General features: G+C 45.2%; 1 protein-coding gene across 2 annotated transcripts in view; it reads left to right on the top strand.

Moving 5' to 3' along the window:
- Nucleotides 1-4,568: 4,568 nt before the first annotated feature.
- TSHZ2 (teashirt zinc finger homeobox 2) overlaps nucleotides 4,569-13,023 on the top strand; it is a 451,987-nt gene continuing 443,532 nt past the window's right edge. For both annotated transcript variants that reach the window (XM_049649853.1, XM_049649854.1), the window contains exon 1: nucleotides 4,569-4,650. In XM_049649853.1, the coding sequence (XP_049505810.1) occupies nucleotides 4,611-4,650 (40 nt within the window). In that variant the 5' untranslated portion in view covers nucleotides 4,569-4,610. The remainder of the gene's footprint in view (nucleotides 4,651-13,023) is intronic.

Raw genomic sequence — 13,023 nt, 5'->3', positions numbered from 1 at the left:
CACATCCCCTTGAACCATTATTTCTTCCCTCATTCCTTAGCTATATTTATTTTTTAAACCCATAAATTATATCAAACTTCAGATCGCTACCATAAATGGGGAGCAGTGTCTTTAGCTAAGATAGAAGTAAAAACTTAGGGTGACTTCAATAAAAACAAACCACTTTTTGAAGAGTCTAGCCAGGTAACTCTTGCCCCTCCCAAGCTTCTAAGCCTGAGATCTGCGGTTTCTTGGTTGAGAAATAAAAGTCAGCAATTGTTAGGCATAAAAGTTGCACCTCGCACCGAACTGAGACGTTCTCGGATTGAAAGAGAAACGAAAGGGAATAACCTTTTCGCTGTGCGATTCACGTTTTCCAATGTCATGTGTACGCCACTGAACAGTATCTGGGTACCATTGTGTTATGCATCCACCTGGGGTAGACAAAATCTTCCTTGCTGATAACCAAGCTAAATACTCTACAACAGTAGCAGTAGGGCGAAAAATACAAATTAAAGTAAGAATGTAAGAGACAAACCCTGGAGAGAGGCGGGGAGAGATTCTATAGCCCAAAGTCAGTTACTCTGACCCATTTCCCTCCTCATCCTCTCCAAGGGCGGGTCCCGCGCCAAGTCTTTGGGAGGTCATTTTAACAGAAGCCTTTTCAAGGCAGGGATCCTATCTTATACATTCCAGCCTCTCCTGTACTTGGTGCAATGCCAGGCACCTAACACAGTAGATGCCGGTTAAATGATTGCACATAGTACCAACACCCAGTCAGCAGGCATAGGGCTCCTCCAGGGAGGATTCACGGTGAGCTCGTTGAAACTGTGGTCTTTTCTTCTGCTCAGGCCTTAGGTCTGTATGTCCTGATCCTGTAACTGTGGTCCCTGGCCCGCGGGACTGGGGGTTTTACTTAGTAAGCTGTGGCCCCTGGCACTCCTTAAAGGTGTGGGAGGGAATTAGAATGAATTAGCATTAATACCCTTTTGCTGACATTGTCAACTAGGCAGGAGGACTTTCTGTGCCTCAGTTGCCTAAGGGCTAGGCTGGGATTGGGTGACAGTTGGTCATGGGTGGAGGCCAGTTGGGCGATTTAGGGCAGGCGAGTTACCTTGTGTCACCTACATGAAAGGGATAAATGAGCACGTGCCTCCCCCCAAGTGTGGATGTTAAGAATGATTCGACAACAAACAAGATTAATCAGCCCTTTACAAACAGTGACAATGGCATGTGACTAGTAGGGTGGGGAAAGTTATGTTTCCTACAGCCCCTAAAAGAACCATTCAGAAAAACATCTGTGGAACAGGTCACCCTAGGTCATTCCCCACAAGAGAGGGCAAAGTAGGTAGATGGGTTTAAGTGCTGGGCATCCCTATTATACTTGATCGAGATGGGTACGTGGTTGGGGGGCGGGTAGTGAGGAGTAGACCCAGGTGAAACCTCATCACAGTGACCACGGTAACAGTGCCGCGCCTTGAAATCCTAAATTATAAAATACCTAAGCCTGAGCTTGCTTTGTAGTCATATAATATGGTATACGTATTGTATATTGTAACATAATATATTATAGATAATATATGTTCCAGTATACAGTTGTATATACAATATACAGTTGTCCTTGTATATTGTAACATATATTATCTATAATGTATTATGTTACAGTATACAATTGTATAGTACAATATTGTAAACATATTGTATATGTCTGGCTCCAAAAGAACAAAGGCTATTTTTAGCAGAAGTTCTCAAACTGGAGTGAGCAGGAGAATCACTTGTTCAAAACACAGACTCCCTAAGCCCTGTTCCAGAAGTTTCTGATTCAGAGGGTCCAGAGCAGTGATCCTCAACCAGGGGGCAATTTTGTCCCCTGGTGGTGGGGGGGGGGGTGGTGGGGAACACTGGACAAGGTCTGGAGACAATTTGGTTGGCAGGACTGGGGTGGAAGGGTCCGGCATCTAGTGGGTAAAGGCAGGGGTTCCTGCCAAACGCTGATATTGCACAGGACAGCTTCCACAACAAAGAATTATGGCCCCGAATGTCAGTGGAGCTGGGGTTAGATCATCTTCTGGGGTAAGGCCTAGGAATGTGCATCTTAACAAGGGCCTCAGGGGATTTGGGTGCAGGCAGCCAGAGCCCTGTCTGGGGAAGCCCTGGACAATGCCTGCTTTCTTACTCTAAGGCTTTGGCTGTCTGAGTTCCACTTTGCCTCGCTCCTTCATATAGAGGAAGCAGCTTAGACTTAACTCTCCCCATGAAGCTCTTCCTCATAAGCAAACTCTCTTCCTCCAAGTTCAAGTCAACTGCCCTCCTAAGTATACCTCCTGCCCCACACACATCACTTGCCTCTTTAGTCGTCTCTCCTATGGGAATGAGAGTTCTTGAGGGCAGGGTCCAGGTCAGACCTGTCCTCAGCACCTAGGCAGGGGTCTGGCCCACACTGGGCTCAACAATCATGTGTTGGCTGGAATCTGTCTCAGCTCTACTGACCTCTCCCGCATCGAGTCTAAAGCTACTCCCTCTTTCAGACACTGTCACAGACCCTACTTAAACATGTCCGTGGAGCTTATCGCTCTGCAATTATCTTGTGTATTTGCCTGCTTTTCATTCATTCAACAAATATTATATTGGGAACCTACTATATGTCTTGTCCCTTCCCATCACTGGGGATGGAACAGTGAACAAAAGAGGCAAAGTCCCTCTTCCCAACAGAGCCTATATTCCAAGAAAAGAACTAGGACAATAAACAAAATAGAAACCTATATATAATGTATGTGATATCGATATGACCAGTAGAGAAAAATAAAATAGAGAAATGGGACACAGTGTGTGTGTGTGTGTGTGTGTGTGTGTGTGTGACAGTGAACATTTCAAGTAAGATGGACCTCTGGGAGAAGGTGACATTTATGCAAAGACTGGACATCTGAGGGTGACATTTCTGCTCCCCCATCAGAATATAAACACTAGGAGGCCAGGATCTTCCCTTTCTCTGTAGCTTCTGTGTCTCCAGAACAGGCACACACATAGTAGGTGCTCAATAAATACTATGTAAACAAAACAAAGAGAATATGGGATTAAATTATCAAGGAGGCAGATGGGAGATTTTTTGCTTTTCTGACCATCCACGGAATAGAAGGAAGGCGGGAGGGGCGGGGGCGTTGAACTTGGGGTGGGGGTGGGGAGCACATCTTCGCGGTCAGATTAAGAGACTTGGGGGATGGAGGTCATTGCTGGATAAGGCGCCGTCCCCCTTCCCCGCCTGCCCGGAGCCTACCTAAGTTCTCACCTTCCGAATAAGTATTGTTAACGGCCCTGCAGGTCCGCTAACCCGGCACCCCCCCGCCCCCCCCCCCCCCCCCCCCCGGCCCGCGGCTCCCTTCCCAGCTGCGGAGTTTGGCCCTCACCCTGCCCCCCTTTCCTCCCCGCAACCCTGCGGGTCCTGCCCCCTCCCCCGCCGGTGTCCCCCGCGCCTGGGGGGGGGGGGTGGGCAAGTCCTCGCCCCAGCTAAGGGGGCGCCGCGAGGAGCCGCGGGCGCGCGGGGTCCCCGCCCCCAGCCCCTCTCCGCGGCGGGACACTGTCCCTTTAATAGACTCCCTCTGCCTGGCGCTCTGCGGCTGGGGAGTAAATTTCTCCCTGTCATCAGGTCGCGGGGAGACGAGGAGGAGGAGGAGTTTGTTAATGTTCAGTTTGTTCAGCGGGATCGATGTTTGCTGGAATCGCCTCGCCCTGTCTTGTGTGTGTGAGTGTGTGAGTGTGTGAGCGTGCGTGCGTGTGTGTGTGTGTGTGTGTGCGCGCATATGTGGGGGGTGTGAGTGTGTGAGAGGAAGCGCGAGTGCGTGCGCGTGTGTGTGCGTGTGTGTCTGTGTGTGTGTCTGCGTGCGTGTGAGTGTGTGTGAGTGAGTGAGTGAATTCCAGATTTTCTGTCTTTCCCAAACCCGCTCCTGTCCTCTCGCATATCATTCACCGACGGGAATCTGACAGCGGCCGCAAATCTACAGTGAGTGATCTCTCTCCCCCAGCGCGAATCCGCCATAGAGACCGGCGAGGAGGAGGAGGAGGAGGAGGAGGAGGAGGAGGAGAGGAGGAGGAGGAGGAAGAAGAAGAAAAAGAAGAAGAAACCACTACCTTCCCAGGATTGCCTTTTTTCGCCCTTATCTTTACGCGCGCGTGTGCGTGTGGCGCGTGTGCGCCCCTCGTCCCTTCCATCCGAACCCGGTCTTGGATGTTTAATAAAGAAATCAAGTGTCTCAACAGTCACCAAAAAAAAAAAAAGAAAAAGAAAAAAAAACCAAAAACCAAAAATTTCCAAAAAAGCAAAAACAAAAAGAGAGAGAGAGAGAGAGAGAGAGGAAAACAAAATCCAAAGCAAACAAACAAACAAACACGGCAGAACCAACCTCTGCTTCAAACCAGCCGGCACAAGCCACCCGTGTCTGCCGCCCGGAGAGGGGGGTCTCTGGCCCGTGGTGGAGGAGTTGCAGGGGGGGTCGCCAGGGGGACAGAGGCCGAGCGACGCCCTAGGAGCCACCGGGCAGGAGGCGGAGGACACCCAGAGAGGCGAGCGAGCAGCGGGCCCCCGCGCGCGGCTCGGGGCTGGGGCGCCAGAAGTAGGACTGGAGCAAAGTAGAGCGATGCCAAGGAGGAAACAGCAGGCGCCCAAGCGGGCGGCAGGTAAGAGACTCGGCTCCGCTTCGGGGCTGCGGGGCGCACCGAGCTCCTCGCCCGCCCTCCCAGCCCCCGGGCGCCCCAGGACGCCACCCCCTGAGCTGTGGGGGGAGTTCGCGCCGGGCGCCCCTCTCTGCCCCGCGAATAACCCCATCCCCTCTCTCTCCTTCTCCCATCTCCCAAACCCTCCCCTTTGCAGGCTCCGCTTGGGTGGGGGGGGGGGGGAAGCTGTCCCACCAAGCCTTCCCTCCTTAAACTTTTTTTTCCTCCACCCTCTACCCCACCCCTAACTTTCTCCCAGTCTGTTTCTTGCCTCTCCGGCCAAAGTCGGGTTGTGGATTTGGGGTGCGGGGTAGGGAGACAGTCCTTCCACCCCCGCATCCCTCCGCGTGGTCAGTGCCAGTGGCTTCTGGCCTCGAGGGACAGCGTCTTCGCTCGCTGGGGTTTGGGGCGCCGAAGTGTGAGGCATGCCAGAGCCCTGGGCTGCAGGCTGGCTTTGGGGCAAGCAAGGAGACTAACTTTGATCGCCAAGGTGGAAAAAACCCACCCCAGGAAAGGAATGAACCTTTCAATGTGCTTTCTAAATATGCTTGGAAATCTAATCACTCTTTCTCTTAAAAAAAAAAAAAGAAAGAAAGAAAAAGAAAAAGAAAGAAAGAAAGAAAAGAAAAGGGGAAATGCCCAATAGAACATTGAAACAGCTCAGGATTTTCTTTGCCCAGAGAGAGTTGCAAACTTTGTAAATTGATTTGTAGGGTATCCCATCTGAATCTTTCCTTACTGACCCCTTCCCCTCCCCCCAAAAGAGGAACAGGTTAATGGATCAGTACAATAGACCTTCTAAAGGATTTTTTTTTTCCTTTTGGGTTGCTTAATTGCTTTTTTAATAGTATGCTGGGGTTTTGTTTCTCGGAAGTGTAATATGAAAGTTCATTTTTCTCCTGCCAGACCCACCCACTGAAAAATCAGCTTTCCACTTGATTGCTAGTTTTGATTTGACATTTGATTGATCACCTGTCATCTCGCTGCCTTTGATCTATTCATTCTTGATATATATCAATAAATCACTCACCATGGTAACTCAGAGTACCAGTGACGCAAGCCTTGCCCTCTAGATTCAGAGCCAGACATGCACAATTATTATCTTGTTTGGCTTTTAATGTGGGCGTTTTTATTTCTTTGTGTCCTTCTGTTGAATCAGGGCTTTAGCAAAAAGCTGAAGTTCTTACCGCCCCCCCCCCCTTCTCTGTCTTTACTTTCATGCTTTAGGGGCCATCAGTGAAGGCTGGTGTTCGGCAGACCCAAAACACATTTCCTTCTGTTGTAACGGGAGCGAAACATTAGGAAGAAGTTCAGTGGAACACTTTTGTAAACTTTATAAAGCCACCCTTAGAATAAATCCAAAGTTAGTCGCAAATCTGAGCAAAGTGGGTGTTTGTGTCTGAACAGGCTGGACCACCAAGTTCATCCTCCACCATGGCTTGGTTCCAGCATGAGTGGCAGTCCATGTGCTTTGAAATATCCCCAGCTATCTTCCCTCCAGAGCGCAGAATTGCTTCCGCAACCACGCGTAGATTGGGTCAAATTGCGTGCGGAAATATCATTTATAAAGCTTTGATTCGTGTGTTTTCCAACTGTTTCCCAGAGAGCAAAATAATTGCAATATTCTCAGTGCCATATATATTTAGAGCTTGCCTCGTCGGTGAGGTGTTCTTTTCTGCAACTCTGGCTACCTCTTTTGAAAACCGTTTCTCCCTTCTGCCCCTGTCCGTGTCTACATTTCAACCGCTTGTTTGTTAAAACTTAGATTGTTTTGCAGTCCGACAGCATTGGGGTGTGCACTGGCCTTCTAGACCCAGGAAAAGTAAGCGTGCTCCTTCTAGCTCTAACAACCCAAGTTTTCGTGTAGCTAGATGATTAGAGATAACGTCCTTATTGTCCCAAAAGAAAACTCTGGGCAACAGTCCAGCAAGAAGTGATACTGCCCTGAAAATTACTCTTTTTTTTTTTCCCCCCTTGTTGTTCCGGTAAAGGCCATCAACAACTAGGCAGTAATTTAAATTACCAGAATGACTGGACATGTCTCCTTTGGTTAGCTCATTACAAAAAGTGCATTGCTCAGAATTGCACTACTTTGATTACAATTATCCTCTGATCAATGAGGATCCAGGTGTAGTAACATAATGCTGTATCACATTATTTAAATTAGATCCTTTTCATTAAGCTGGTATCTATTGGAACTGGCTTGTCTATTTACTGTAGTGTGTGTGTGCGTTTGAAAGTTATGACCCTAGTTTCACTTCGCTAGCCTATTGTATTCCTGGTGTCTTTATGTTTGTTTTCATGGCTTTATTATTTTCACTGAAGAAAGCAGAAACCCTTGTCAAGCTGAAAGGGAGTCATTCCTATTGCATGCAAGGAGGCCCTTCTTACAGTATTTATTTGCTCACATATGAATAAAACAGATTTTTTTTATGCGATGTTTCTTTCCTCCAAAGTCATCGGTGCTATCTTCCGTTGTAGCTGAGGTGGCGATTCATGAGTAAAGTGAGCCACTTTGGGATTCTTTAGGTAGTTGGTCATGAAGGGAAAAGAACAAGGTGGGTTCCAGGATTGTGGCCATACTAACTTTTATCGCTGCCTGAAATTAAACGCAATGCACAACTGTAAGTAATTACTCCCATGGACTGATGTTGAAAGCTTGATTTCTAGCTTGATTAATGAATAATGTAAGATAGAAAAAGCCTGTGAGTGAATCAGAGCTGAAACTCTTTCCCAAGAACTGTTCGAGGCAATTTGGTTTCTTTGCATTATTAGTTTTAAGTTCCATGGTTCAGGGAATCAGTTACAGAACTTTCTAATAAAGCAGGTATGCAGATAGAATGAACAAGATGATATTATAAGTGATGGGGAATCTCGGTCTTTATTTGTTTTGCTCTACCCACCCCCCCCCACCCCCCCGCCACCGCCTTAAAAGAAGGGATGTGAGGTAGGCAGTTCTCTTTAAGGAAACAGCTAAGTCAGAACATTTCCCTCTGTTTCCCTCTGAAATGTCATTCTTCCTGGCTTTCTAAAGCTATGCTTTTCCACCATACTATTACTTCGGGCAAGAAAAAAAAAGTTCAGAAAACAGCCTATGGTACCCCAGGGGTTTGTGTATGTGTGAGTGTGTGTGCTGGCTTCCTTGGATGTATATTTCCCTCACCACTAAAATGCATCCACTTTTACCTGAGAATATTGTGGGATTTTCTATCAGCATCTTTCCCCCCTATCCATTTTAGGGCAGATAGAGAAGATGGCAGAAAGGTAAAATAAAACAGAGCAGTGTTTTGATTTGTTTGTATTTTGCAGGATTCAGCGTAGTTAAAAATTTTAAATTGCAGACTTACGCTGCAAACCCTTCTATTTTCTACAATCTGTCATAGCCTCTGTACACGGACATGTGTACTACATATATTTTATTTTACCACCCTGAACTATTGTTTTTATATAATGCCAGCCAACTGTAGTCGAATGCACAGTCTTTGGGGCTTGTGAATATCGAATGTATGCGTAAGTTGCAGGATTCTGCTTCTTCCAGCCCAAAGAGATTAAATGTCTCCTTCTTGCTGACTCTCCTAAACTATCTGATAATCCAGATCTGAGGAAAGTCTTGCAGGGAAGAATGGCTCCCTCAATTTATTTTGTTTATTTAATATGGAGATGAATAATGCAGATTTTGTTTTCATGAATGTCCTTGTGTGGCAGTAAACATTAGACTATTAGCAATCATTACTTAAAAGTTACAATTTGCACCTTAATGGCATAGCTTATTTACATGGGAAACATATTCATCAGGGACAGTTCTGAATCCTGCAGTGGAGCGGGAGTTGACCCCAGCGATAGCCTTTTCAGCCTACTGAGAGCTGGTGCCTGGGTGAACCCACTGAGGTCCTAGCAATCTGTAGCAGCAGGGTGGGGAGGCGGCAGGCCACTCATGGTGAAGTTCACGTTTAATTTACTGGCAAGTGGGATGGGATTCCAGGGAATAGGAATCTGGGTAGAGTCGGGACCCTGGCACTCTCACTTTATTTAAACACACTTCAGAAAGACAAGTTCACATCTTGCAGATTTAAATACTGCATGCTATAGACCCCATTCACTTACCCAAACAGTACGTTTTTAACAGATGAATGGAAAAAATAAACACACACACCCCCAGAGGGGCGCAGCAGCACGAACTGTTCTGGCTCTTCTTGTTATTTAAGACAGATCCCTGAAAAAGGAAGGACAGGTCCCACGGAAAACCGCATCCTGCACCGGAGCGTTTTGGATGGGAATTGATTACTTAAGTGGTCCCTTCCCCAACTCCCTTCCTGATTTCCTTCTCCCACTTCCCACCTCACCCTTAAAGACCCAGATTGAATGGGACATCTCAAAAGCCCATTTGTTTTAGGCATTTATTGATTTCATTTTTAATCTGCCATATCAGGACACAATACATTAGCCCTAATCAGCAGATTGCAAGTGACAGGGAGTTCTAGTGGAAGGTAGGGAAGGGGGAGGGGGCTCTGAAGAAACTTCTGCAGGATGAAAATCTTCTTGAGGCTTGGGGGTTGGAGATTGAAGGCTACTTTTGAGGAGGGTAGAAACGTTCCTCGGAACTACCATGCATTTATTTTTCTGCCACCTTACACTGATTTTTCTCCCAGTCACCTCGGTTCTGTTGCTACCGGTTGGGAAACCTTCACATCCAACAAATACCTCCTAGGCATCGTTAGCAGGTCTGTGCCTGGAAGCATCTTGCCTTTTGTCACATTCTCCAACAGAGGCTTATGCCTTCGTTTCATCCCAGGTGACGCCTTTGACGGAATTTCTCCAAGCGGATAATGTACCTGGGTTCATCTATTTCTCTTCCCACTGGCTGGGGGATTCTTCTCTCACTTGAGCAGGTTTTAAAGGGGCACTGCGCCTGGCATTATTTAAGGCCATTGAAACGATACACTTCTGCTCCTCTGCAGCTCAGCTTAGGAAAATCAGACAGGAAGAAAACCTGTTCGTGTTGGTGCTGGGTCTGTAATTAGCTAACATGAGTTAAATGACCAGACTAGATCTTCCCTTCCGTCACTGTATGCGTACCATCAATTTTATTTAGGTATGTCAAGGTCTGGGAAGACTGTGCCACTATTTCAAAGGCGTGTCTGCGTGCACCCAAGTTCCCTTTAAAAAGCACAGGATGGCCTAACAAATTCTATATTAAGACCAGGCATCCACAGAGTTATCATTTTTGTTTGATGCAAAGTCAGTTGGAAATACATTAAACTAACAGAGAGGGTTGTATCGCTTCCCTGAAGCACTGCTTTTTCATTACATATTTAATTACAATCAAATCGAGCGACTTTTATAAAAAAAATTACAGTGGTATTAAAAGAAGCTTGGCACACAAATAATTTTATTGCTTCGCAAGTTGAGACTGCACTTCTATTTTTATTTACGTGGGAGAAATTTATTTTCATTTTCTAACGTGACAAATACATAGTATATTTTCCTGTCGTCTGTATCAGGGAGATCCAATTCTCCTGCCTTCTTAGAGCCTGTTCATCCTGGATGTTTTTACATCCATTTTTCAGTAATTGGTAACAATTTGTATTTTTTTTTTATTATTTTGAGTTTTATAAATTCCATTTCAAGTTAGAAATTCTCCTGTTCCTTAGGGTGACCTTTGGTGAGCAGCTCTTTGATTATAAATGAGCTTAGTCATTCTAGCCACATAAGAAATAACCTCATTGAGAGGGTTTGCTTGATTGCCTGGATATTGCAGTAAGAAAAAACAAAACAAAACAAAACAAACAAACAAACAAACAAACAAAAAAAACCACCATATATTTACCGGCCTGTATCATAGAAGCCGATTTCCACTGGATTTACCATTTCTTTCATTTTTTTTTTTTTTTTTTTTGGTATTACTGACCTTTCAGTCACTCGTTTGTTTTAGGTGTTGCAATGCTAATTGAAAGGTAGTTTCGAGAAACACTGGTCTCTAAGAAATGGTAATAAAAATTCGGTCCTTTCACAGCCTGTATATCCACTTTCGGACTATGCGAACTCACGGGAAAGTATCTCCGTAAACACATGGTTTGGGGTCTGACTTGGACACCAGTCTGGAGTGTCCACAGTGGGGTGGTTTCCCCCCCTCACTTCAACAGGGAGACCTTCATGAGGGTGTAGGACTTAGGTCCCCTCTGAAGACTTCGTCTGCATCACAGACACACAGAATAGGAATCTGAGAGGCCAAGTGGGAATTGCTGATATGTTTGTTTCCAAAGCAAACTCTGTGGGTGAAGTGATAAAATAATTTGAAGAGACTTGAAAGTCATTAAAATGGTTCTGTAGAATTTTCATTTGTTGCCTCTGAACCTTTTGCATTTCCTCTGCAGAAAGAAAAAAAAAAAAAAAAAAGATGCCCTCTGGGCATCCTCCAGTACGCCATGATGCCAAAGCAAGGCCTAAAATTGGTTAAAATTTTAGAAATTAAAATTCAGGAGGCACGGCCAGATAATCCTGTTATTAATATATCGGTATTTTTAGAGGTAATGAATTTAGAGAAATTACACAGGAAAAAAAAAAAACCTGCATCATATTTGAAAGCATTTGTCTTGAATTTTTCTAAGAGTTCCCTTTCTATCCGTGTTGTTTAAAAACAACGAAAACAACAATTTCAGTATCGTCATAGCTACTCCTCAACCTTAAACAGGGTCTACCTAATAAAGTTCTCTCTGGATGGACAAGGACACAGGACACTGTATCACACGTCCCTTTTTGCAAAATAGCTTTAGAAACCCAAACGTGGGCACACAAGCTAAAAGTAAAATCTCGACAGGTTATTCTAGCTAGCTCAGGGTTCAAGATCGAAAACTTTGTTCGGCAGGGTAAGAAGAAAATAGCAGTGTATTTTAACTACACATCTCCCCTTGGCACATGAAAAGTTGCAGAGCAGGGAAGATTTTTAAGGAGCTTTTTAGCTCTTTTGCATCTCTCTCTCCAAAGACTAATTTAATTGAAAAGCTGTAGTGTCCATTTATGCTAAAGGAAAAGCCTCATGTTTCCATAAAGCTGCCATAATACTAAGGTGGATTTAAAAAAAAAAAAAAAGACAGCGTTCTGCAGTTTCTGTTAGTACAGAAATTAAGATCACGGGTCTTAATTAGTTGAGTGCTTTCAGAACTGAATGAATACTCTGAAATCACCCCTGAGCTTTCTTCTTAAAGCTCCATCTAAGTCATTTCTATGGAAATTACACAGTTTAGATATTAAGGTGGGTAGAACACAGTTATTGTTTTTAATGAAAATAGTTACATAGGGCAGAAGGAGATCAAAGCTGTTGTCAGCGGCCATTCTGTTTGTCATGAATTTGGAAGAAACTTCCCAAACGCTTTCCTGCATCACGAAAAATCCGTGAAATCTGGTGACGCGGACAATTCAAAAAGGACACGGAAGGTCAAGGTGTTCTATAAGGGAGAAGTGACTTGGGTAAGCCAGAGCAGCGGCATGTAAATATTTCTATACAAACTGCAAAGGGCTTACTTTAAATCACTTGAATTTATCAGATTCTTAGAATTTTCTATGTATTCATAAGCCCCTTTCTCATAGGCCGGGGGAGATATGAATAGCTTCTGGGCCAAGAGGATGCTGTAGAGAAGAGGTAAATCTCCTCTAGGCATTCGGTACCGTTTGGTACAGAAGAAATTCCAAAATGAAAAGCTATAAGCAGTTTTACATCAGAGCTGCCTTTGGCTAGTTTCCTTTATTAGGAAGTTGGGTCCATGGCTTTGTGCTTCTTTTTGTTTTCCCTCTTGAGGTTAGGTTTGAGACCGTGGATGGGGCCTTAGAACAGGAGGAAGTGACTTGGGTAATGGTTCCAGCTTTGCCCACACTCATTGTGCGGCCCTGAGCAAGCTCAAGAGAGAAACCTTGCTTCAGGGGTAAGAACATGAGTTCAGGAGTCAGAACGACCCAAGTTCAAATCCCTAGGTCTACTCCTTTTCTTTGCCTTATAGATTTGGGCAAGCCGCTCAAATCTCTGCTCCCCCCCTCCCCCCCACTTTTCAACCTATAAGATGGGGGTAATCATATTTCTTCTTAAGGCCCAGGTTTTTTGAAAGGATTATATGAGACTGGGGCTGAGAAAGTGCACTGAAACTATTAGGGGTCAAACCTGACAGTAGCGTATCTTCACCCTGAATAGCCAGACCATGAAGCATTTACACCAGAAAGGAAATGAGCAACCAACAACTATCATGAGACTAGGAGGCCGGGGCTTGAAAGAAGTCAGACATGGGTGCATTTTGGTTTTTAAAACTGGAAATCCAGTCACTGAGTAGGGTTTTAGCCTTTTCTGGG

The sequence above is a fragment of the Panthera uncia genome (genome assembly GCF_023721935.1).
Source record: "Panthera uncia isolate 11264 chromosome A3 unlocalized genomic scaffold, Puncia_PCG_1.0 HiC_scaffold_11, whole genome shotgun sequence".
Lineage (NCBI taxonomy): Eukaryota > Metazoa > Chordata > Mammalia > Carnivora > Felidae > Panthera > Panthera uncia.
The sequence above is the reverse complement of the archived record's forward strand: the minus strand, read 5'-3'. Positions and strand labels throughout refer to the sequence as shown.